The 27,603-nt window shown below is 32.2% G+C and overlaps 1 protein-coding gene and 1 pseudogene across 1 annotated transcript; both read right to left on the bottom strand.

Moving 5' to 3' along the window:
• Positions 1-2,515: 2,515 nt before the first annotated feature.
• LOC150035321 (uncharacterized) lies at positions 2,516-6,027 on the bottom strand (annotated as a pseudogene).
• Positions 6,028-13,270: 7,243 nt separating this feature from the next.
• LOC120080483 (uncharacterized) lies at positions 13,271-13,764 on the bottom strand. The gene is made up of 2 exons (XM_039035152.2): positions 13,708-13,764; positions 13,271-13,474 (listed from the first exon to the last, which is right to left on the bottom strand). Exons 1-2 carry the CDS (start codon positions 13,762-13,764, stop codon positions 13,337-13,339), a joined length of 195 nt encoding a protein of 64 aa, XP_038891080.1. The 3' UTR covers positions 13,271-13,336.
• Between the last annotated feature and the right edge of the window lie 13,839 nt (positions 13,765-27,603).

The following is a 27,603-nucleotide window of genomic DNA, read 5'->3' as shown; positions in this document are numbered from 1 at the left end:
TTCTTCCATCGAATGAACGTCTCCGCAAATGACACAACTTGCAGTCGTTTGAGTAATTAAGTTGACCTACCCTTTCTTTGCTCCCGTTCTGTTAATTACGATGCCTTGAATCAAACTCACCATCGCAGTCATTTGATTTTGCAGGGATGTAATGGCCCCGTTGTTTGCATCATTATTTTTTATTCTTAACCTATGGTCACTTTCCCGCCAATCCTCGTGATTTTTTTAAATGTGATCAAGTATATTTTTGGCCTTCTCATATGTTTTGTCAAGCAAACCACCAGCTACTGCCACGTTGGCAGCGGTCTGCGAAGCAAGGTTCAGTCCTTGGTAAAAAATCTCCATCTGCAGGCAGTCTGGTAAGCCATTATGTGGACAATCTCTTACCAGTCACTTAAACCTCGCCTAAGCATCACTGAGCGATTCGTCATCTTCTTGTTAAAAATTTGTTATTAATTTCCTTCTCCGAGACGAAGCTATCTCTCCCGGTTCGAGAGAATAGGCCCATTTTCTTACCTGATCACACAAAGAAAATGAAAACAGAGTTAGTCGAATTTCTTCGGTAGAGATATTCGGGAACACAAAAGTGTTGCAAATTTCTATGAAGCTTTAAAGCCTAATATTTGAATCTTCAGCTGATCAAATGAAGTTATACATGTGCGTGACATTCATGGAGTGAGCGACACTGATGGAGAGAGCAACACTGAAGCTTTAAATGACATAACTAAAGACATAACTAAGCTTTGCTACCATAACTGCATAAAGCTACTTTAGACATAACTAAACTTTGCTACCATAACTACAGGATAGCAACATATTACACAACTAAATAATGTAGTAATCATACCTAATTTGATGGGTCTCCTCTATGTGATCGTACCATGTCTTCAATCATCTTTTTCATTTCTTCCATTTGTCTCGCATGATCCTCTTGCATTCTTCTCTGAGCGTCTTTGAGTTCCTTAATCCTCAACTGAGACTGCTGGAAATTGACTCTCAATTCATCCACTCCCGCCTCCGTTCCTTGAGTAGATGATGAGCTTGATGACATGGTACTCCTTGACTTAGGCTTAGGGCCCCAACCTAGACCTTTTGAATATCCGGGTCGTCTACCCAAAACCGTCTCACATTTTCATCTCCTATTAGTGGTTGAGAACCTTCAACAGTGGGCTGGATTCTGATTCCAACATTTAATGCTAGACATAATAATTAAATGGGTAAGAACGACCGACTAAAGTTAAAAGTGAAAAAAAAAAACACGAAAGTAAAGAAAAAAAATGTTACATGTGCACTTTCAGTAGCCTCGTTCACAAACTTTCCACCTTTAGAGTGTGTTTCCCTAAATAGGTCAACACGTCTTATTTCTCGACCCTCTTTGCCTGCGACTCTGCCTGAATTTGCAGGAATGACTTTGATCCACCTACATGGTCGAACAACAATTTCTCTCTATTCTTCTGGTTCGTCACAAACATTTCCTACATTAGAAGGAAAATATATGCCAATAGTGTGATGTATTAGTAAATGCAGCAAGTGATACATGCCATAAATATTGATCCTGAAATGCTTCACTCTCGAAGCGGTCACACAAAAAGTACCAGTCTTCTGGCCTACTTTTAAGCCAACTAGGAAAACTGGCACGTGCTTGTTGAGGATCTCCACATTTTCTATAATGTCTGTGCAAGTCTGATCTAAATTCTTTGAACGAGTTTTGCATTTGATGTTCTATGAAACGGTTCAGTCGTTGACTGGACTGATCAAGATCGAAATGAGCCTACAAAAGAGGGAGGGAAGAATTAGCATAGATGATGTTCATGACTGTAAAAGAATAAACTTATAATTACTTACCAATAATTGACTTTTAGCCAATTCTATGAACTCGTTTGGAACCTCAGCAAAAGTACAATACCGTACTGGAAATGCGGATCTCACGGCGACGCTGATCGCATTATTAAAACGAACCGAATGTTGAGATATCGGTTTCGTCTCCCCCTCATTTATGACAATTGTGATTCTCCCATGTTTTTGTATGTATTTTTCCAACTCGATATTCCGCGAATGCGCTCGCTTCTTCCGATTGGATGCTGAGCCACTATCTGAAGAATAAAATATTTAAAACAGTTTATGAGTATTTCAGTTAACAGAATATATTTCAAAATATACTAACCTGAATTATCACCCTGAGAAGATACCGTGTTGCCTAGATATAACTCCTAGAATTCTTCATCAGCCTCCCGTTGCCTATTAGGGGTTGACATCGTATCTATACAAACATAAAAGAGAAAAAACAATATTAAATTAACAATAAATACATGTAAGCTAGAGAAAAAGAGAATTTAGTAGATACATCATTACTCATCATCGTAATCTAATTCAAATTATTATTAGGGGTTGACATCGTATCTACACAAACAAAAAAGAGAGAAAACAATATTAAATTAATAATGCATATGTATAAGCTAGAGAAAAAGAGAATTTAATAGATACATCATTACTCATCATTGTAATCTAATTCAAATTATTCATCAGCATTTGAACTGTTATTGGGAGATAATTGTTCTTCATCATCATCGTTTATGAAGTCATGATCGCCATGTATAGTAATTGGTCTTTCCACAACTGTAGGATCAACTTCAACTTTACATAAAGTAACCTCCTCAATGGTTTCATTCACTCCGACGCCACCAACAATTTCTAGTAAATCTAGTTGTGCGTTTTCAACATCATCCACTTCCAGTACATCCTATATTCGTTTATTTTGGACTACTTGAAAAACTTTCCAATTGTTACCATGTTTGATGTCATCAATGTAAAAGACTTGTTGTGCTTGGACAACAAAGATGAAAGGCTCGTCGACATACCAAAAGTGTGATGTATTGATCGATTTGTATCCTAAATCCATATGTGTCCTATTACTTTTATTGTTATCTGTGTCAAACCATCTACACTTCAATAAGAAAATGCGTCTTCTGTTCGCATATTACAAATCTAATACTTCATCTGCAACACCGTAGAAATTGTTATCCACTTGTGTTCTCACTGATCTCCCTGGCCACTAGGACTCTACTATTTTGTGTAGCTCGACGATTATCACGCTCTATAGTGTGAAATCGTACCCCATTAATAATGCATCCATTGTAAGAGCACACCTCAGACGAAGGTCCCATTGTAAGTGAAAAGAAATCATCGAAGATATCTTCTCTCTCACGCCATTGTAGAACCTGATAATTACGTATACATTAAAAATGAATACGAAAAATGAATCATCTCTCAACCGTTGCCTACAAAATGACTATGTATACCTGAGATTTGAACCAATCGGAAAATTTGCGTTGATGTTTTATATATAAGTTAGAGGCACTTTGAGCTTCACGACGAATTAACCTCAAATGTCGCCTACAATATTTATCATTTAAATGTTATGTCAAAGGAGATACCCTAGAATTTAGAAAAGGAAAAAGTTTGAAACGTACGTGCAATAGTCTGTTATTTCTTTACAATTGTTGAGAATGTACCAATGTGCCATATGCTTTTCCTCTACTGACAGCGTCCGTAAAGTTGACGCCCCTCTGCCTAAATAATCAAATTCACCAAATATCTCATAACCGGGAATGTTATCATCATTTCGTTCATCTCTATTGAATCTCATTTCAACCCCACTTAGATATCGTGAGCAGAAGTTCCATGATTCATTCATTGCATATGCTTCCGCTATAGACCCCTCGGGACGTGCTTTGTTCCGTACAAATTGTTTTAACGTTCGTAAACTTCTTTCAATAGGATACATCCAACTATAACTAACTGGACCCACCACTTTGGTTTCATATGGTAGATGAACTGCTAGGTGTACCATTACATCGAAAAAGGCAGGTGGGAATATTCTCTTCAATTTACAAAGTATGACTATGATGTCTGCTTGTATTCTGTTCAAATCACTTACACATATTGTCTTTGCACATAAGTCGCGAAAGAATGTACACAACTCAACAATAGCAGTCGATACATTCTTCGGTAGGTATGCTCGAATACCAATAGGGAGTAGTCTATGAAGCAACACATGACAGTCGTCTGTTTTCAGCCCCGATATTTTTCCATCTTTGTCATTGACACATCGTGATATGTTAGATACGAATCCATCAGGGAATTTCACTGATTTCAAATACTAATAAAACGAAATCCGTTCACCATTTGTTAATGTGTATGCTACATGTGGTTTTACAAATCTATTCTTGACCTGTATCAAGTGTAGGTCTTTTCTTATCTTCAAATATTCTAAGTCCAATCGAGCGTTCGTTGTATCCTTTGTCTTTTCTTCAATATTTAACAATGTGCCCACCAAATTATCGTATATGTTTTTTTCAATATGCATTACATCCAATTTATGTCGTAACAATAGTTTGGACCAATATGGAAGTTGGAAAAAAATACTTTTTTTAGTCCAGTTTAGAATTCGCTTTCTTTTTTTATCTTGCTTCGATGGATGTTTGCTAAGCACAGAAAAGTTTAGCGTATTTATTTGTTGTAATATCTCTTCTCCATTCATTACGACTGGTGGAGGTCTACGTTCAACTTTTCCATCATGTTATCTACTTCGACACCAACTATGATTCTCCGGAAGATAACGTCGATGTCCCATAAATGATATTTTCCCTCTTATCTCGAAGGACGAGTTATCTTCTTTGCATATTGGACATGCTTGATAACCTTTTGTACTCTACCCAGATAAGTCATCGTATGCAGGGAAGTCATTAATCGTCCATAATAAGGTAGCATATAGTTGAAAAAACTTACCAGCAACAGAATCATAAGTTCACACACCAATTGTCCACAACTCTTTCAACTCTTCAATCAACGGTTACAAGTAAACATCAATTTCCTTTCTAGGAGATTTTGGACCAGGTATGAGCAAAGACATGAAGAAGTTTGTTTCCTTTATGCATTTCCAAGGGGGCAAATTATAAGGAATTATCACCACAGGCCACATAATATAAGAAGTGCTCATATTTCCAAATGGATTGAAGCCATCTGAAGTTAATCCCAAACGAATATTTCGAGGATCTAAAGCGAAATGAGGGAATTCACGATCAAAATGTTTCCACCCCTCTGCATTAGCTGGATGTCGCAATACATCATCCGTTTCAACTCGCTTATCTTTATGCCATCTCATGTCAGAAGCGCCTTCTTTTGATGCAAACAATCGTTTTAATCTCGGTATCAATGGAAAATGACGCAATACCTTATGTGATATTTTTTTACCCTTATCATCATTAACTTTGTACCGAGACTCACCACAAACAGGGCATTGTTGCAAATCTGCAAACTCTTTCCAATACAATACACAATCATATTTGCACACATGAATAGACTCATAACCTAGGCCTAAATCATGTAATTTTCGCTTGGCTTCATAAAAGGAAGTAGGTATAGAGGTGCCAGCTGGAAACGCTACTTTTAACAATTCCAGCAACATGTCAAACGATTTGTTACTCCAGCCGTTCAGAACTTTGATATGCATCAACTTCACTAAAAAGTTTAAAGACGAAAATTGTGAACACCCAGGGTATAATTCATTACGTGCTTTGGTCATTAAATCCTCGAATAAGTTGTGGTATCTCTTTCTTGACCATTAAATGATATTTCATTCTCAATCCTTCCTTCATTCACATTTTCGTTTTCATTTGGAACTTGTAAATCGTTTATAAGATTCAACATCTCATTTTCTTCGACAGCATTACTCTCTATACTATCTACTTCAACATCCTCTAATGAATGTCTTGTATGACTTTTAGATAAGTTTATTGGCTCTCCATGATATACCCATTCACAATATGAGGGAGATATTCCATATGTTAATGGATGTCGTTCCACGATATCTATCTTTTCCTAAATTGAATTCATAAAATTCTTGCATGGACATCTTATTCGTCCGAAATCATTTACATGAAACCTTGCCATATCTAAGAACTGTGATACTTCTTCTCTATACTCCACTGATAACTTATTCCTTAGTTTAATCGATTCTTTATTCATCCTTAAAAATAAATATTTTCTGATCAACTTGTAATCCAAAACAATAATCTGGATTAGAGGACAAAGTACAAAGTATTATTAAGCATTGAGTTCCATAATTTTCATTTCTTAAGGCAAAATAAATACATAGGTCTCTAGACCGCTTAAATTGTCTTAATAACTTTCAAATGTTTTATTTAGTACGTCTCCAAGCTTTCAATTTTGTGTCTAATATAGGTTTTTCATCTATTCAACATCTTCTAAAATTTACAAGCCTATTGGACACAAACTTTAAAGTTCAATTTTATATTAGACACAAAATTTAGTTTTATGTTTAGTAGATTCTTTAAATTTTTTTAAAATATTAAATGCGTTAAGTACAATATTTTTTTCTAAATTAAGTAATCCATAACTTTAAAAATTAAAAGAAAAAAAAATCAATCCATAATAACATCAACAATCCATAATTCATAATTCACATTAGATTACCAACATGCTAGAAATTAAACATTAGCAATATTAATTACCAACATTAGTAACATGCTAAAAATTAAACATTACTAACATTACCAACATGCTAGAAATTAAAAACAATGGCTTAAAATAAGATACAAAATAAGAGAAAATAAATGAAATGGATGGTCATTTACTTCATCGGGGGAACTCCCGACGGTCATTTACTTCAATCGGGAGAGATTGTCTCTCCCGACGACCTAACTCTCGATACCTTAAAACGGCGTCAGGAGTTCCTGTTTTTCTTGTAGTGTTTGGTCAAAATTGTTTGCTTTAGTGAAGGAGTATCTGATTGCCCCTCAGTAGCACGTATTCTGACTCACTATAGTATCGTTGCAAATAAATAATGGTTATGGGTACATTATTACTTGTTTTGCTAAAACTTGATTTTGGATTTAGTTTCAATTTGCTAATTAGAATTTGTTTAAAATTTTCAGCATGTCGAATTCTTCTAGAATACGCGCTCCTGAATTAGATAACGATAAAGTCGAATTAACAAACAAATTACTAGCCGTTGATATCTTCAATAGAGTTTTAACAGAGGATTGTCCTCCATCTCCCAACACATCTAAAACTTTGGACAATATAGATGACAATGCAAGATTTGAACAACAAGATCAATATGATTTACTTGTTATCAAAGAATGTTTAGTGGAAAATGATAAAACCTGGATAATTGATCTAGGTGCCGCTAATCATGTATGTACTTTTTCAAAGGAAACAAGTTCCTAGAGACAGCTGACAGAAGGTGAAACAATCTTTAAGGTAGGGACAGGGGAGGTTGTTTCAACTAAAGAAGTGGAGATATGAAGTTATTTATAGGAAATAAGTACATTTATTTGAAAAATGTTTATTACATTCCTTCTATGAACAGGAATCTTATATCTATCTCTTATTTGCAAGAACAAAATTATAAAGTTTCTTTCGATAATGATGAAGTGTTCATCAATAGAAGAAGTAAACAAATTAGTTCTGCAAAATTAGAAAATAACTGGTATTTGTTAAAACCGACTGAGGTTAAACCCATTTTGAACATAGAGATGTTTAAAACTACTGAGATTCATAAAAAAAAGAAAGTTTCTCCAAATGCCTATCTTTGGCACTCGAGACTGTGTCATATAAATCTCAACAAGATTGAGAGACTAATTAAGAACGATCATCTAAATAAGTTAGAAGACAATTCATTACCACCTTGTGAATCCTGTCTTGAGGGTAAAATGAATAAAAGATCTTTTTTTCTGGAAAAGGTCTTAGAGTCAAAGAACCCTTAGAACTCATACACTCAGAACTTTGTGGTCCTCTAAATGATAGAGCTAGAGGAGGATATGGATATTTCATCAGCTTTATTGATGACTATTCTAGGTATGGGCATATTTATCTAATACACCAAAAATCTGAAACATTTGAAAAGTTCAAAGAATATAAGGCCGAGGTTGAAAACCAATTAGGTAAAAAGATTAAAACACTTCGATCAGATCGAGGTGGTGAGTACATGGGCATAGAATTCCAGAACTATTCGATAGAACATGGAATCCAGTCTCAACTCACAACTTCTGGCACACTTCAGCAAAACGGTGTGGCAGAAAGGAGAAACAGAACTTTGTTGAACATAGTTCGTTCCATGATGTGTTATGCTCAATTACCAAATTCTTTTTTGGGACACGCAATTGGAACTGCCGTGCATATTTTGAACATGGTTCCCTCAAAAATTGTTTCTAAAATACCTTAGGAGCTTTGGAGAGGACGTAAAGGAAATTTACGTCACTTCAAAATTTGGGGTTGTCCAGCACATATGTTGGTACAAAATCCTAAAAAGTTTGAACGCCATTTAAAAGTATGCCTATTTGTAGGCTACCCAAAAAAAACGAAAGGTGGTTTCTTTTACGATCCATAAGAAGACAATAAAATTAACAAACTTTTCAATTTTTCAAATTAAAATGGATTTTGGAAATCAAATTGAAATTAGAAAATTTTGAAAAACACAAAAATGGAAAATTGGATTTTTCCATTAACTTCACCCAATGTAACTCTCACAACATCCACTTCATTCAAGCTTGAAATTTCCAAGCATGAGTTGCATCTCATGCAGCCATCTTCTTTGCATGAAAGTCCTGCAATAAATAGAGAATATTTGAGTGGAATTGAAGTAGGCATCAATAAAGTTTTTTGCTGAAAAATTCGAGTTGAAGAAGCAGTTCTTCAAGTGGGTTGTTGCACTGAGTCCTTCTCCAAATTTCTTTCATTCAAGCTTATCTTGAGTCCCAGAATAGTAGGGAAGATCTTGAGGTAATTCACAAGAAGAATTGGAGAAGATTTGTAGTTGAATTCAAGTTCGAAGAGGTACTACAAAGATATGACTTGAAACCCTCTTATTATTGTATGGGCATGCTTTATTTACAGCCAAAATTAATGAATTGGAATGCTTATTGATCCTTGTTGCTTCCGCTGCATGCTGATATACTTCTTCAATATGTTATATCAAATATAACACATAACCTATAGATTCTATATTGTATCAAATACAATATAACCTATAGTTTCTATTCTCTCAATAATGACATTTAATATAATTCTCATTTATATTAAATTTAATCATATGAATCAAATTCATATAATTAATATTTGAATCATATTCAAATATTTATTTCCTCTTAAATAAACTTTTTATTATGATGTATCAAATACATTATAGTAATTATATCATATATAATTAGATTAAATTAATTATAGTACATACAATTAATTTCCTCAATTAATTTGAACAATTCAAATTAATCCAAAAATTTATTTTCATTAATTCCTGTTGAGCTACAGAGGGGACCTCATGGACCTATTGCTTGAAGCTTCAACTATACGTGAATAATTAATTAAACTCCTTTAATTAAATTATTCATCATCCGTTAACTGCCGGACACTCCACTAAAGACCGACAGCTGCACTCTTCACATATAGATATATTTATGTGTCCATTGGATATAACTTGTCAACAGTTCGATGACACTTCACAAATTGCTCGTAAATACAGTTGGGCCAAAAATACCTTTTTTCCCCTGTAATTACATCTAACTTCTTAAGTACCATCGATCCCTCTAATGAACAATAAATCATAGTCCAAATATGACAAAATTTCTCTCGACCAGGAGAGGGTGTGGCGCCACATTGTTCAATCCTTGAAATTATTCTTTAGGGGAGCAATTTCTCTATTTATCTGAACATGGGGGAAAGAGTGCATTTCTAGCTCCTCAATTAGACGAAGCCCCAAAATGGTAGGTTTGTTGAGTTGGCGATCTGGCCACTCTCATCCATACAAATCAAATGACCGCCTTCGTAGGCAGGAGATCACAACTCACTCAGGATTCAGATCATGTTACCTATGGTCATCTTGGTGAAATGTAAGTCTCCATTATGAACGGTTTTATATAATGAAACTAAATATTTCGTGGTCCGGTCTTATACAAGCTTTTTTTGTATAGAATAACCCATCTCATGTCTCCATATGAATGATCAGAATCAGATCATTTGTAGTACTTTACAACAAATGTAACATCTACAATGTGGGTCATACTCGTAGTGTCACATGGATAAAGTATCCAGCCTTATCTATCTACTACAGACCATTTAGGTTATCACTTAAACATGATCCACCTGTATGTCTCTACATACATATTTAAGCTACAAAGATAATCTTATATGTTAGTTTATTGGTTTGTGGTTAATGCAACTAATTTTGAAATAAAACATCACATATTTTATTACATAAATTACAATTACAAACTATAGGATCCTACAAGATTTAGGATATCAATCCCAATGAATGCAATATCAGGCTAATTATTATTGATGAGACAATTTGCCGCTAAGACGAACTCAACGACAACAGTAGAGGCTGCGAAAGCAGCGACAAGAAAGTTAGCATTATCCATGGGCAAGAGAGGAGAAGAAAGTGTTGTAGAAGTTTGAGGCCAGAGAGGGAGAAGGAAGTAGTGTAGATGATTACTTTGAGGTCTAATCTGAAAAGATTACGCCTCTTCTCTGTTTACGTGAAAAAATAAGACAAAACGTACAAAAGTTATTTTCTTAATTATGGGGAAGGAAGTTTGTTTCGTTGTTTTTATTATTATTATTATTATTTATTTGAAAGATTGCCTTGGTACTTTTTTTTTATTTAGTCTTCTTCCAGCTTATTTAGGTTGAGGACTTGTGTTTATGAAAGAAAACAACAATGATTTGGATCATTTTAATATTTATTTTTTACAAAAAGAAATATATTTTTAAAATTACAATTATATAAATATAGTTCAAATTCTAAATATTTCAAAAACAAAATAGGTTCAAATTCTAAAATATATGATATACTAATTACAGCCTCTTTTGTTTGTTTGTCTTTTTTCCTCTTCCTATCTATAGAAATGGAATTAGTAATATTTAAATTGTCAAAAAAAAATCAAAACATATTAAAATACATAGAGCTATACTCAAACGAAGGTAGCTATAAATTGATATACTAGTCCAGATTCATGTTTATATATATATATGCGCATATGAACTACCCATTTAGAGTAATTTTGAAAAAGAAAATAATGACAATCCTAATTAAGAGTGTAAAATGATTATTTATGAAAATGTAGGGATTTAATTAATAAAATTATAGATCTAAACATCCAAATGAAACATAATAAATTTAAGTTGATATCACCGAAAATGGTTGATATTTTATATATTTTATGCTATAATTATAATTTTTAATTATTTTGGACAAGAAAAAAAAGTAAAGATATGTTTGGATTGAATAGAATTTTTTTTTTAAAATGTTTTTATTAAATCGATTTTGATAAATATGATTTTAAATAAACTTTAAAAGTGTTTCAAACGATTTTGAGTTGTTGTGAAACGTTCCAATTTTTTCAAGCGATTACATAATGCTAGCTTTATTTACTAGAAAAAGAAAAGTTTAAGCAAAAACAAACCCGAAGAGAAGAAAAATAAAAAAAAAATAAAAAAATAAAACAGGAGACATTTTCATTAGTTAATTGCATCTTTGGCAACATTAGCATCCCTTATGCCTTGATTGATTAGGCTACATCGTTTAACTTGTACATCATATTGCTCACTTTTTCCTATATAAGGACACAAACTAACATGTTACTCTAGGATACTCTATAACAACAACCAAATAAAAGTAATATGGAACCTCTGAATTAAAATAATAAAAATTAACGGTAAAAAATAACACAAAACCCATTGAAAATGAATCTATTATGTTACCACATTCATTTAATATGTTCAATTCTACCGTAAAATATTATTGAAATGACGATATGTTTAAATTTAAATAGTAATATGGCTAAGTAAATCTAATCTTGACTCTTAGCTTCTTCGTTGTAATAGCTTATATTTTGGGAGTTATTTTATTTTATTTTTATAATAAATTTAAAAAAATACATAAAGTAAGCTTAGAAGTTGTATTTAGAGTTTTGTTTGATTTAAAATATAAAACTTGATGGGAGTTTGGTTACAATCCAACACTACTTGAATGCAATGCCACACACAAGTAAGTAATTTGCCTACAATGTATTAGTTTGTGATTTAAATACTAAACAACAATCACTTAAATTTTTTAATTCAAGAAACCAATTTCTTTATTTAGAAAAAACCAATATTATAAAAAAAAATCTTTAATTAATATATCTGTTTTAAAATTTTTATTTAATTTTACAATAGTTAAATTTTAATTTTTTTAGTACTAGTTAAAATTTAATTTAAATACTGATATAGTAAGCATTTAATTTTTTTATTATCTTTCTTAACAAAAACTAGTTTTCTTTATATATATAAGACATTTGTCATTAAACCAGAGGTCAAAAGTTTAATCCAAAAAAAAGTTATTATTAATAGTGAAATTATGATTTAAATATTAATATATATATATTTTTAAAAGAAGAATCAATCTAATATTTTATTCTTTACAAAAAATATATATAATTTATCCAAGAAAAATCTAAAAATAGATATAGTTAAAATTCTAAATATTTCAAGAACAAAAAAAACAGTTCAAAATCTAAAATAAATTGGTATACTAATTATACCCTCTTTTGATCTTTTTAGTACAATAATTGCAGGTAGAGAATGAAACTCTAATGAAAATCATGTTAATTACCATTAATATTTAAGGATGGGATTAGTAATATTTAAGTTGCAAAAAATTATTCAAATTTTCAAACAAAAAGTCAAAGACAAAAACACATTAAAATAAAGGGATATACTCAGAATGCATTTTTGCATAAAAAAAAAAAAAAGCATATGGAATCTCATTTTTGGTAATTTGGATATAAATGATTCGTTTAAGGTATCTTTTTAAAAAGAAAAATAGTTTTCATGAAAATCCTCATCGAAGATTTAATTTGATTCGTTTATAAAAATATAGGAGTTTAATTAATTGATAAAATTATAAATCTTATATAATATTTATCCAAACAAAAAATATTGAGAGTATAAATAATAAATTAATATACCCTAAAGCTCAGAACTATAAATAGATAATTTATTTTAATTTTATGTATATGTTTTGTGCAATAATTATAAATTTTAATCATACAAGAAAACACAAACTAGGTTTTGGCCCATAACTAGCCATAACTTTTATTGGCAGAAAAGGCTCGTGAGCCATGTGAGACCCCTTTTAGTTTTTTTCAAGGCTATTACATAATGCTACTTTTATTCAATACCAAAAAAATAATAATAATAATAAATCTAAGCACAAACAAAATTGAAGAAAACCCTTGAAAAAAATCTCAAACAGAGTAACTCGGAGGTATTTTTATTTGTTAATTGCATCCTTGACAGCATCAGTGGCCCCTTGTGCCTTTGCTTTCACCTGTTGTCCTGCTTCTTGTATTGACTCCTTAGCTGATTGGGCTGCATCGCTTGCCTTATCCATCATATTACTCACCTTCTCCTACACAAGGACGCAAACATGTTTCTTTATAACCCCTTAATCACAAACATAAACCAAACAACGGTACATTCTCCAACAACAATAAAAGAAAAATGGAATCCATGGAATAACACAATAAAAAGTGATATTAAAGAATAGCACAAAATCCATTGAGAATAAAATGATTATAGTGGACAATTGTTATCACATTTATTTTAACTTAATTATACCATAAAATATTAAAAATAATGAACCTGAGTTTGACCCTTGGCTTCTCCGGCATGGTAGCTCATCTTTTGAGAGTTATCCATTTTTTTTTTTTTTTTGGTTGATAATGAATTTAAAAAACACAAAAGGGGTTAGAACTTGTGAAAGAAAATTGATGAATATAGTTTTTAGAGTTTTTGTTGATTTAGAAAAGCAAACATGTTGGGAGTTATATATAGTGGTTACAATCCAATCCCTACTTGAATGGAATGCCACACAATTATAGTAAGTAATTTTGCATGCCACGTGTTAGTTTGTGATTTGTTTAGAAGTGATACTTGTCATATGATGTTTGAATGGTTCTATATGTATACTAGGGCCAATTGACCAGGTTTAATGAAGAGTTCATAACTTTTTTTTAGAGTGTTCCATTTTAATATTGTTTATTCTTCCTGAGTGGAAAGTCATCTTAACAACATTTTAAAAAGTGGGAAAAACATATAATTATTCTATTTATGAAAAATTTCAACTTTCATCTCATACCTCTTTCATAAATATGGGTTTCATTTCAGTTGTGTTTAATGGAGAAGTTGGAATGTAAAAGGAGAATTATGAACATAAATTGGGTTAGGAGCTTCCACCTGATATTGTAAAGGTACTATTATCCAAACTTCCTATTTGCAATTTGTCAGTTTGTAGGCTCGTATGTAGAACTTAAAATCATCTAGTTTTAGATTACGCTTCATCTTGTGAATTTGTTTGAAATACTTCCCTTATCAATTTCTATGATATCCTCTCCAATCGCAATTGCAATTGCTATCTTCGTTGTTTTCTATCTTTTAACTGTAATCCTAAGTTGCATTGTCTTGATATCAGTACGATGAGTTATGTTGCCTCATTTTTGTTTGAGAATAATGATTGGCCTAAAATCCATATTTTCAATTCTCGTAATGGACGGTTATATATTTACAAATTTAGTAACGATAGTTTTTGCAACAACATATTAAATTTAATGACTAATGAATTCTTCAAACTACCTCAACCTAAAATACAAAATAAGAATATTCGTTGCGTCTATGGATTTGGTTTCATCTCTAAGACAAAGTCGTACAAATTGTTCAAAGCTATCCACCAATAAGAATACTTTCATTTGATGATGGAGGTTATGAGATTTGGCAGTAATGAAACCAATGAATGGAGGCATTTAAACTGTCTGGCTTTTGTGTTCTACTATCATGTTGCTTACTTGAGTGGGGTCATATACTAGATGAAGAGAAAAAGAGAATAAGTTCGTGATTTATAGTCTTGATGTTGAAACTGAAAAAATTGAAATCATTGTCATTTTAGAAGTTGACCCTTACTCCTCCAATCATGCATACATTGGGAAATTCAATGGTAGCCTTTATGCAATTATATCCATCTATGGAATATGTTGTAAGAAGATTCAATTATGGATGATGCAAGGTAAAGATTCATGGATTAAACAACGTGTTATGTATGGCATACCAAATTTGTGTGTTGATGGATTCTTTAACTGCATTAAAATCGTTGAAGATGGAGAGAGATGATTTCTTGTCGTTGATGAAATTCTTTACATTGATAAGATCGAGAAGAAAATCAAGACAAAGAACTAGAAGCGTATGGAAGGTTGATCTTATAGAAATCAAGACAAAGAACTAGAGATTGATCTTATAGAAGCCTTGTATTTTTATTATCTCCTTCTGTGATGTATGGAAGGTTGGAATAAAAGCTTATCAATGTATGGAATGGCAAAATAAAAGCTTAGCTCAAATCTTTAATATATTGTCAAATAAACGAAGCAAATTAATTATATCATTAGCACCACTTCCTTATTAACTAGGGGGCCCCCCAAACGTGCACCCCTTGCTTTCTTTCTTTCTTGTTCTTGATCTGTTATTTGTTAATGTTAACAACTAAATTAAGGAAAATATTATTATAAATGTAATATTTAGATATCCATAACTTATTTATATTACAACAAATTCATAATCTTTATAGGTTATCCAATTTCATAATCTCCCCCATTAATTTTTACCTTGTAACATACACTCCATTATGTCCAATAAGGTTGTAAAGTGCCTTTATAGAAGATGTCACAATTGAGTTCAATATTAGTTCTCTACTTCTGCTCTTCTACTTTTCTCTCTTGTCTTGCTTCCATTGTGGGTTCATATTCTTTTTATTTCATTACACGTTATCAGCATGACTCTACCACTTTCATTTGCAAAAGGTAGGTTAATTTCGTGTTTGTTTTTGTTTATGTGTTTTGAGTTATGAACGTTTCATTATATGTAGTTTATATATATCTAATATCTCATATATATACTATGTATAGTTTAAAAGTTGACAACATGTTCTTATTTATATGATATACTTGTAAAATTATGATTTGTTTACGATAATTCCATGGTTGTATTTCTCTTTCTTTTTTATTTAGGGTTTAGGGTTTAGGAAAAAAGGTAGAATAAAACTAATATAGTTATAAGCAACATTTTTACTTATAATGTTGCCCATGATATCATTCATGAAAATGGGGATTTTGAACCTATTTCTATTGAAGAATGTCATCATAGAAAGGATTGGCTCAAGTGGAAAGAAGTCATCCAAATAGAATTAAAATCACTTTCAAAACGTGAGGTTTTTGGACCTATAGTCCATACACCTGAGGGTGTAAAACCCGTGGGATACAAATGGATATTTGTACGTAAAAGAAATGAAAATAATGATGTCACACGATATAAAGTATAACTTGTTGCACAAAGATTTTTTCAAAGACCGACATTGATTATGAGGAAACATATTCTTCTATGGTGGATGCTATTATATTAAGATATTTAATTAGTCTGACTGTATATGAAAAGTTTGATATGAATTTTATAGATGTTTTCACAGCATATCTATATGGATCTCTAAAAAATGAAATCTACATGAAAATCCCTGAAATATTTAAGATACCTGACTCATATAATTCAAATTCTAGATGATTATATTCAATTAAATTACATAGATTAGTATATAGATTGAAACAATCGGGACGAATATGGTACAATCGTCTAAGTGAATATTTGTTGAAAGAATGCTACCAAATTAACTCCAATTTGTCCAAGTGTCTTTATTTAGAAATCACAGTCAGAGTTTGCTATTATAGTTGTATATGTTGATGATTTAAACATAACTGGTACTCTTAAAAAGCTTTCAAAGGCAATAGGATATCTCAAAAAAGAATTTAAAATGAAAGATCTTGGCAAAACAAAATTTTTCCTTGGCTTTGAGTATTTAGCCCATAGAGTTATTATTCATCGATCAACATATACAAAAAAGATTTAAAAAAGTTTTTACATGGACAGAGCACACCTATTGTGTTGGTGTTGACAATCAACATGCGAAAGCAATTAGGATTTTAAGCATTCTAATTTCATCAATTTTAACAATCAAGTAAGCATGTTTAAAAAGTACAAATAGGGTTTTTGAAATTCATACCTTTGTTGAACTCTTCAATCCTTGAATTTCAGCTCGAATTTCCTTTGCTACACCTTATAGACCACCACTTGATCTTCTCTACTATTCTCTATGACCATAGATTGGGTGGTAGAATCCAAAATGAGAAGGAAATAGAAGAGAATTTTGGAGGAATTTTGTGTTTTGGATGCCTAAACTAAAGAGATACTACAAGAAAATTCATTTTTAGTGACAATTCTTTAGTGATGTAGTCAAAACTTGTCCCAAAATGCTAATTTATAGCGATACGTCAGAAAACATGTCGCAAAAAGCTATTATTAGCGGCAAAGTCTAAATTGATGTCACTAAAAGTTTATGTGACATATTAACCCGCGTCATAGAAAGTTCATAGTTTTTAGCAACATATTACTACATCACTAAAAGATTTGTTTTTTTCTTTTAAATGAAATATAAGAATTTTTTTAATAAATAATGACCAAAATAGGGTTGGAGGGAAACATTTTCTAAGAATAGGTGTTTTGGGAAACTATTGACAAAATTGGGGTAGTGGAATCATGTACCGGGTACACGATTTCCATGTGGCAAACTCGTGTATCGGGTACATGAGTACCGTTTAATCCAGTACCACGTCGGCTGATTGGTTGACCGGTCAAACGCAAACTGGTAGACCCAGTCCACGATTTGCTTATCTTTTTTTTCTTTTTTTAAAAGTTTGTTGACTATTTTTTTTAATTGTAGATGTACAACAATATTAAAACTTTAGGAATTGGTCCACAAATTCCTTCATTATTAAACTTAATTATATATTTAATCTACAATGAAAACATCTTGCACTCATATTTTAAAAAAATACCATGATATTAAAGAATATTTACAATTAGTTCTTCAATTTACTATTTGAAAATTATACAATGTGGGATTTAAAAACGACCTCCTTGGCCCTTACCCCTCTTGGGGTTATCTTCGTGTCCCTCTAAATTAAGTTCACCCTATTGTCACTGTCGTCTACGACAAATATGTCTTTGATCGATGTCAGCAACATTGAGTCGTCTTGTTTGTTGAATAATACCTTCTACGTTGACCAATGTTTGCTGACACATTGAACCCAATTCTGGTAAATTGTTCTGCACTGAATATTGTTGAACATCGCCGATAAAATTATCCTGTACAATAAAAAAAAAATATTAAACAATATTCATATCATATATATGAAAAATGTCTGATTTTAAATCTCTTACTATGCAATAATAGTAAGTGCCATCAGGTATGATAAATCGCCTCGTGATCGAATTGTACCAGGGAAAGTAGTCATCTGATACAGCTGACCCATTTGTTAATTTTCCCTGTGCACAACGATCATGTCATCCATGTCAGTAGGATAAATATTCTGCATGGATTCGACGTCAGTCTTGGTCATGCTTACCTCTCAAATCGATTTGGTGTAGTGCTGGGAGTGTACAGGACAACAAAGGTATCGTTTATCGCAGACTGAAGCGTCTCAACACACGATCTGGATGATGCCACTCTACTATATGGAAGCATATAAGAGGGCTAACGGTCAACCAGATATCTTCAGCATCACGACAATAATCAGGTAAGGATGACCAAATCTGTGTGTATGGCGTCCAAATAATCTGACAAAAAAAAAAAATAAGTATACAAATAAAATGTTTTAAATATTCATTTATATACACATTTACTACCTGATTGTGCATCAACATGTTGAATATTTTTCTATACACGAGCAACATATTTGCTGACTGTTCAGAGGCAGCTAATACACCACTCCATTTAAAATTATAAAAAATACAATTAATTTATATTCTTACATAAAATGGTAACGAAATAAATATATAAATGAAATAATACCTGGGACTAAATAGACGATGATATGGGGCCTGTAGGTAGACTTGTGGTGCTATAATTGGAAATCGATCATAAGCCAATACTTGTAATAGTATCAGTGGCCCCGCTATTTCCAAAGCTTGTGCATTGGAAGCCCGACAAAGTTCTCTATACAACCATGCAAGACATACACCACCCCTTAAAGTTTGGTGATTTCGAACATCCCACGAGTTTTACGCCGACATGTCCGTAACCTCCAAGCATAACCGTCACTCCATGATTTACCTTTAACATACCAAAGATCTTGATTTGATTCCACTACGATAATTTCGTAGTATTCTGTCACACAATATTTTTTTACAGCAAGCTGTAAATCTTTTTTGGTATTAAATAACATTCCTTTTTGTATTAAACTACAGTTATCTACACCTATATTTCTTTATTCCAAAGTAGACCCTAGTTCACACGTTGAATTTGTCATTTCCCAATCTATTTGGGTGAACATTTCCAATGGTACCAACTCAAGATCATGTTCCCCACTACTGTCGTTTCCAAATAATTCATCAACTTCAACGTCAATGTCACTATCTCCATCATTTCCAGGTTCAAGAATAAGGACGCGTCGACATATTTATTATGATTTTTTCAACGGTTATAGTTGACAAAAAAAAATATGTTAATATGTCAACCCAACTAAATCCAATTTCTAAGTTTAACCTATAAGATCTAAATATTATACAATCAGTTAAATCTAAGATTCATAAGCTATATATTTAAATCAACCCAAACAAATAAAAAAATATAAGATCTAAGATTTAAGATTTATAAACATATACATATAAGATCAGCCCAACAAATATATATATTTCTAAAAATATATATATATATATATATATATTTCTAAGTTTAAATCAGCCCAAATAAATAAAAAAATATAAGATCTAAGATTTAAGATTTATAAACATATACCTATAAGATCAGCCCAACAAATACATATATTTCTAAGTTTAACATACATATATTTGTAAGTTTAAATCAGCCCAAACAAATAAAAAAAAATATAAGATCTAAGTTCGGACGATTATATATTGAAAAATAACTAGAAAAGAATTTTACCATAGAAGCGTTCGGACGAATAAATGGAGGACGATCTCGAACAATTTTGTATGGACGGAGGCATTTGGAGCAAATGGAGAAACGCAACTGTTATATGGACAAACGAACAAATGATTTCGAGAAAATAGAGACGTTTGGATGCACAAGACAGAAGCAGTTCGAAAGGCAGAAGGTTTGGAATTTTCGAGACTTTTTAGCAAAGCGTTCAGAGAAGCAAGATTTTGGAATTTTCGAGCACACGTTCGGAAGGCAGAAGGTTCAGATCGGAAGGTAGAAGAGCAAAAAGCTCTCGATGAGGAAGAAGAAAGGGCAAACGACGATTTAATGGAGAGGAAGTCGTGTACCCGGTACACGACTTAAGGTAATCGTGTACCGATTACCTCGGTCAACCCTGCATGACTGCCACGGCAGACTGTGCGTGCCAGACGGACAGAGACTCGTGTACCCGGTACACGATTTAGAGCTAATCGTGTACGTTTTTATCTAAAAACCTATTTTTGGGAATACTTTCTCTCCAACATTATTTTTGTCCTTATTTATTAGAAAAACGTTATTTTAAAAAAATCAAAATATAATTATAAAAAAAAGTTGGTTTAAATTTGTTGACAAAAGGGATTGGTATTTAAAATTCAAGAAGATTTTCGTGTGTGGGATTGGATAGGGAAAAGGAAAGAATTTTGAAAATTTTATAGTTTATATATTTTATTCTAGGTTAGGTTAAAAATAAAAATTAAAAAAAAAAAAAAAAAAAAAAAAAAAAAAAAAAACCCTCCTTCAGTTCGAAATCGGCTGGTTGTGCCCTAGACCCTTCTCCAGTTTGAAGACGTGTCGCACCTCTTCCCCAGACCACATCGCTCCGGTTTTCACCAGTCATCCGTAACCGGCTGCGCCTAGCCGCCGAAAGAAGACGCCGCCAGTAGACAACGCCAGCCGCGCCTACCTTCTGCTTCCATTAAGAACAGTTCAGAATTGATTCTGATTAAAGTTGTTGTACTAGACTTTATTGCTTTTGGCCTGGCCGCTGCCGCTGAGCAAAGAAGAAGCACTGTAAGCTTCAGGCTCTCTCTCTCCCTCGCTCCACAGTCGTTTTCTTTTGTTCTTTTTACTGCAATTTTTGTGGATTCGGGGATTTTTGCTTTCTGGGTCTGTTTGATTTCTGTGATTCTGTTTGTGGGTCGTTTTGGTTTTGCTGAAATTGGTATTGGATAATCGGGAATTGATGACAGAGAATATTGCCTTTTCTGAGTTTTTCTCGGCCATCAAACAATGATTTATAGGTTTCTGCTTCGATTTAGTTTATTCATTGTTGATAAATGTGGTGTCAGTCCATCTCCATCCATTAGGGTTAATGAATTGTGGCTTTAGTAGTTAAAAAGAAGGAAAATGGAGAATGATAGTCTATTGGTATGAATACTATGTTAGGTACAATGTCAGAGAAATGGTGAGAAGATTGTTGATATTTTCATGATTTAAAACAAACTAACTAAGATTGTAATTCAATAGTGAGTCAGTGACTATGTTTTAACTTTTCCAAAATGCAATTCTAAACTGTTCTTAATTGAAGTAGAAGGGAACGTCCATAGATTTTTTTCAACACCACACAAATAAATTTGGGTTTCAAACCAAAAGGATAATTTGTTTGAGAGTATAATAAATACAGACAAAGATTATTTATTTATCTTTTGAAATAGTGGGATAGATATAAATAGATTTAGTATCCCATAGAATAGTGTATATATATATATATACACTAGTTATTAGGAGCTTGTGGTGTTCGAAGAAGAAAGTTCTCTGCGATTTGTCCAACGGGTAAGAATCTTCCACTCTTCCTAATTCTCTGAAGCATTTCCCAAATAAGATTATTAAATTTCCAATTATTAAATGCCTATTAATTTGGTTGCCTATCAGAATTAAGAACTTCGAGAAGAACTTTACCCTTATTAAAATGTTGGAAGATTAAAGGTGTGTTTTCAATCATATGTGTTATTTTTCCAGTTAATATGACATTGACACTAATAAGATTTGCCTAACTTTGATTAGTAATTTGATTGTCTATTTGCAACGTACTTAAGATTTAGATTCTAACACTTTGATTTCTAATTTAAGTACTTCACTCTGTACTTATTATGGATCATCGTTGGATATATTTAAGAGATCGAAGGTCTAGTCAATATTCTAATGGTGTTAATAATTTTATTGAAGTTGCCAATAATTATTTAGATGAAGAAGGAAGAACAAGATGTCCTTATTCAAACTTTGTGAATACCAATTGGAATAACTTAGATTACATAGAACGTCACTTATATAAAAAAAATGGCATGTCTCCGATTTATAGTCGATGGATATTCCATGGAGATACAGTTGATCTTTCTCTATTTTTAAGGACTAATTCAAAGTTTATAGGTGCAACATTTTCAGATTCAGTTGAAAGTAGAGAAGACAATGAAAATCTTAGAGTAAACAATAGAGATCATAGATATAATGTGGAAGATGAGATGCTAGAAATGATTCATGATTTTTATGGTCCAAATGTTGAAGAAACTAAAAGAGAATCGAATGATGAATATGGAATAAGTGGAATTTTTCATGAAGTAGAAGAGGAGCTATATCCAGGGTGTCTAAAGTTTACTTCGTTTAGTTTCTTAGTGAAATTTATGCACGTTAAGGTGTTTAATCATTGGAGCGATAAATCATTTGATATGTTGCTGAAATTGTTAAATGAAGTCGTTTCATATGGTGTAAAGCTACCTACCTCATACTACGAGACTAAGAAAAAACTACATGACCTAGGGATGGGATACAAATCAATTCATGTGTGCAAGTTTGACTGAGCTTTATTTTTTAAAGAGTATGCATCACATGATAATTGTCCACATTGTAAAGAGTCAAGATACAAATTGAATGATAGAAAAGGGGAAAAAATTCCACATAAAGTGTTAAGATATTTTCCGCTAAAGACAATGTTGCAAAGATTATTTCTTTCAACATACTACTGAGGATATGAGGTGGCACAAGGAGAAGAAGTGTGAAGTTGAACGAATACTTCGGCATCCTGCTATCAATATCTTTGTTTTGATGCAGACTCTCGTAATGTCAGATTAATTCCACATAAAGTTTTAATCCATTTGAAAACATGAACACATCATATAGCATGTGGCCAGTTATGCTCATTTCATTCAATGTGTCCCCTTGGAAGTGTATGCAAGCACCATTTATGTTTCTATCTCTACTCATCCCTGGTCCAAGGTCTCCTGGTAAAGAAATTGATATTTACTTATAACCACTGGTAGATGAGTTAAATGAGTTGTGGGTTAATGGTGTTTGAACATATGATAGTTTTAGTGCTTCTTTCTTCTAACCTCATGTTGCACTATTGTGGACAATCAATGATTTTCCAGCTTATGGTGATTTATCTGGTTGGAAGACAAAAGGTTATAAAGTCTGTCCAATTTACAATGTTGATACAAGCTCAATGAGACTAAAAAGCAAAATTTGTTATATGAGACATCGTCGGTATCTACCTTTAACTCATGCATGGTGCAAAAATAAGCAACATGATGAAAAACAATAAATGCGAGCAACTCCAAATATATTATCTGGACAAGATATTATAAATCAATTGAATTCAATAAGTTTTCCTATGCTCAGTAAGAATCTTGCAAGACGTGATAACAAACGAAAAAGAATAATTAGCCAGCACAATTGGACTAAAAGAAGCATTTTTTTCAATCTTCCTTATTGGCAAAACCTTAAACTACGTCATAAACTTGATGTGATGCATATTGAGAAAAATATATGTGATAATTTGGTGGGTACTATATTGGACATCGAAGGGAAGAATAAAGATACCATTAAAGCTCGTGAGGATTTAACTAATTTGAATATAAGAAATAAGCTTCACATACAAGAAATCGAAAATAGGCGTGTCAAGCCTCATGCATCTTACACATTAACTGCTGCTGAAAAAGTGAACTTTTGTACATTCTTCAAATTTGTGAAGTTTCCTGATGGTTTTGCTTCCAATATATCCAGGTGTTTAAATGTGAATGAGGGAAAAGTCTTAAAAAGCCATTATTGTCATATTTTATTACAAAGACTTTTCCCACTTGGCATTCGTTCATATCTACGCAAGGATATTTATACAACTATATCAGAGTTGTCTAAGTTCTTCCATGAAGTATGTAAAAAAAAAATGAGCATACCAGAATTAGACAAAATGCAAGCTGATATAGTACTCATGCTATATAAGTTAGAAAAGATATTTCCACCAGCATTTTTTGATGTAATGGTCCATTTAGCTGTCCATTTGCCATGGGAAGCAAAAATTGTTGGCCTTGTTGGATATAGTTGGATGTATCCAATTGAATGGTATGTAAATTCTCTTATATTCTTTAAATCTCACGTTTATGTTGTAGGCTTTTTAATACATGTGCTTTCGATATTATATATTAGGAGTTTGCGACATTTGAAACAATATGTTAGAAACAAAACTCGGCCAGAAGGTTCAATTGTTGAGGCTTACATCATAAATGGATCTTTAAACTTTTGTTTTATGTATTTACATGGAATTGAAACAAGGTTTAATAGAAGTGATCGAAACAGTGATAACATTGATGATGACAAGAGCAATGTTGGATTATCAGTTTTTTCTGGACATATACGATGGTTAGGTGATGGCCAATTTCGACAATTAACTTCTGATGAGTTAGAGAAATCACATTGGTATACTCTAAACAACTGTGATGAAGTGCAACCTTATCTTCAGTACGTATCGCTTATAATACTCATTTTTATATTTGAAATATAAATGAAAAATTAAACTAACTTGCAAAGTATAAGGAGCATATGAGAGTACTTGAATCAAATAATGGACATGTTGATTTGCATAAGAGGCAAAAATTAGAATTCTTGTATGGTTCAAAACAAAGGTACACCCTTGAGCATGGTCATACCTCTAAGTTAAATAACTCTATTTTACCTAAACATTGTCTTTTATGATTAGACCCAAAGGTTGCATTGTGATAAAATGATTTTCGATGATTTGTATGCTCTTGCTTGTGGTCCAAATGATTGTGCTCGATCTTATAATGGGTTATAGCAAATGGAGTTTGATTTCATATAAAAGATCGTGATAATTTTCGGATCATGAAAAATAGTGGAGTTACGGTGCCTGGTGATGATGAATCTGGGCAAATAATTTTCTATGGTAAATTACATGAAATAGTAAGTCTACAATACATTTGTATGAAGGCAATTAATCTTTCTAAGTGTGAATGGTATGATACCAGTTTGCGAAAAGGTCGAATTAAGATAGCTGATGGCTTTACATCGATAAATACTCGTTACTGATGGTACAAAGATGAGCCATTCATCCTTGTAAGTCAAGTTGTACAAGTATTCTACTTAGATGATTACAAACTTGGTCAAGACTGGAAAGTTGTACAACAATTTCAATAGAAAAATGTGTGGGATATTTCAGAACTTGAAAGTGATGAAATAGAAAATAAGGTAGATGTAACCACACCTCCATGTTATCCTCAAGTAGAAGATAACCTAGATTCACAAACATTTAATAGAGAAGATGTTGAGCCTTTGACTATTGAAGATCAAGTAGATTTACTTGTACAAGGTAATGAAGAAGCATCGACTGATGAAGAAGATTTTGATGATCATTCTAGCGATGAGTCAATGAGCACACATTCAAACACATCACTATGTGACGAAGATTAAGACAATGACGTAGAAAACTAAAACTTTTAAGTACGCGGCTACTGCGACATTCACAACGACACGCCTTTATGCGTTGCCAATACTTTTAGTGATATTTTTACGCTTTTAGCAACACATTTTATTCGTCATTGAAAGTTAGTTTCTTGTAGTGAGAACTCCTTTCTCTTTTTAGTTTTTTTTCAATTGCATCAACCTGATTTGTTAGCCAAATCTATCTTTTGATCAACATCTACGTGAAAATTAAACACCCTAAGAGATGACACCAAAACAAATACAATTTAAGTGGAATAGTGTGGTGTCATAAGTGGGATAAACCCATTTTAAATTTTAAATTGGTATAAAATCAATTTTGATTGAAATTTCAATAAATTTAAATTTTCGTTTAATTTTCCAAAAATTAAATTAGAAGAAAATTGATTTATATATAGAAATTTTCATAAAATTCAATTTTTTGATTTTAAATAAAATTAATTCAAATAATTAATTTTAAATAAAATTTATTTAAATAATTAATTAAACAATTTAATGAATTAAAATAATTTAATATCTAATATAAATTGTTAAAACACCAATTCTACCACCATGAATCCCTATTCATTTAATTAATATTTAAATCAAATTTAAATATTTTCCAATTCTCTAATGAACAAAATACATAATGCAAAACCCACCAATAAACTGAATTTTAATTATGGAAAATTAAAATTTGGACCAAGAAACGCCACTCTGATACCAATTGAAGGAATCGTGAGGTCCATTGTGGTAGCAGGATCGGTCCTAAATGTGATTCATGCGACAATAATAGAAATAATGTGTGTAGAGTTGATCATGCACTATATTGAAATCAAAATTAATGGGGCCTTTTTTAATTAATTGTTCAAAGGGAGCAACAAATCAAGTCTTGAATTGATTAATGCGTCAAGAAGATTCAAGGGGGAGGACACCAACGCATCATGAAGCTCCATCAAGGAGAGCATCTAGGCTCATGTCCTTTTGCTGCACTCACCTCTTGGTGCTCAGCTACAATTGTCATGTTTCTATGACTCATTTATGGATGTACTGAGTCACATAGGGTTGTTTCTATATCTAGAATCACTTCTGACTTTGTTTAATGGTTTGGATAATTTCTTCCCGCCGAGAAGTAGTGTAAAAATGTCAACATTCATGGTTAATAAACGTTGGACATTGTCTATGTTTATCCATGAAGCAAATGAGATGCTTCCCTTGGATCTTTCTTAACTCGCGATGGCCAACTCTCCCTCGTCCCCAATTAAGTTTAGCTACTCATGCCTATTTAATTTGATAATTAAACATATAATTATATTATATATAATTACTGATTCCCTTAATTAAACACCAACGCATCATGAAGCTCCATCAAGGAGAGCATCTAGGCTCATGTCCTTTTGCTGCACTCACCTCTTGGTGCTCAGCTACAATTGTCATGTTTCTATGACTCATTTATGGATGTACTGAGTCATATAGGGTTGTTTCTATATCTAGAATCACTTCTGACTTTGTTTAATGGTTTGGATAATTTCTTCCCGCCCGAGAAGTAGTGTAAAAATGTCAACATTCATGGTTAATGAACGTTGGACATTGTCTATGTTTATCCATGAAGCAAATGAGATGCTTCCCTTGGATCTTTCTTAACTCGCGATGACCAACTCTCCCTCGTCCCCAATTAAGTTTAGCTACTCATGCCTATTTAATTTGATAATTAAACATATAATTATATCGTATATAATTACTGATTCTCTTAATTCAAATTT

The sequence above is a fragment of the Benincasa hispida genome, chromosome 6, assembly GCF_027475165.1.
Source record: "Benincasa hispida cultivar pf3 chromosome 6, pf3_genome.v1.1, whole genome shotgun sequence".
NCBI classification, from domain to species: domain Eukaryota; kingdom Viridiplantae; phylum Streptophyta; class Magnoliopsida; order Cucurbitales; family Cucurbitaceae; genus Benincasa; species Benincasa hispida.
This window is presented reverse-complemented; position numbering and strand designations above follow the sequence as displayed.

Excerpts from the sequence above, each read along its gene's own strand:
- LOC120080483 (XM_039035152.2), bottom strand. The coding sequence starts at position 13,764 with ATGGATAACTCTCAAAAGATGAGCTACCATGCCGGAGAAGCCAAGGGT. Across the intron at positions 13,475-13,707 it reads AAGCCAAGGGTCAAACTCAG|GAGAAGGTGAGTAATATGAT; the intron begins GTTCATTATTTT and ends GTCCTTGTGTAG.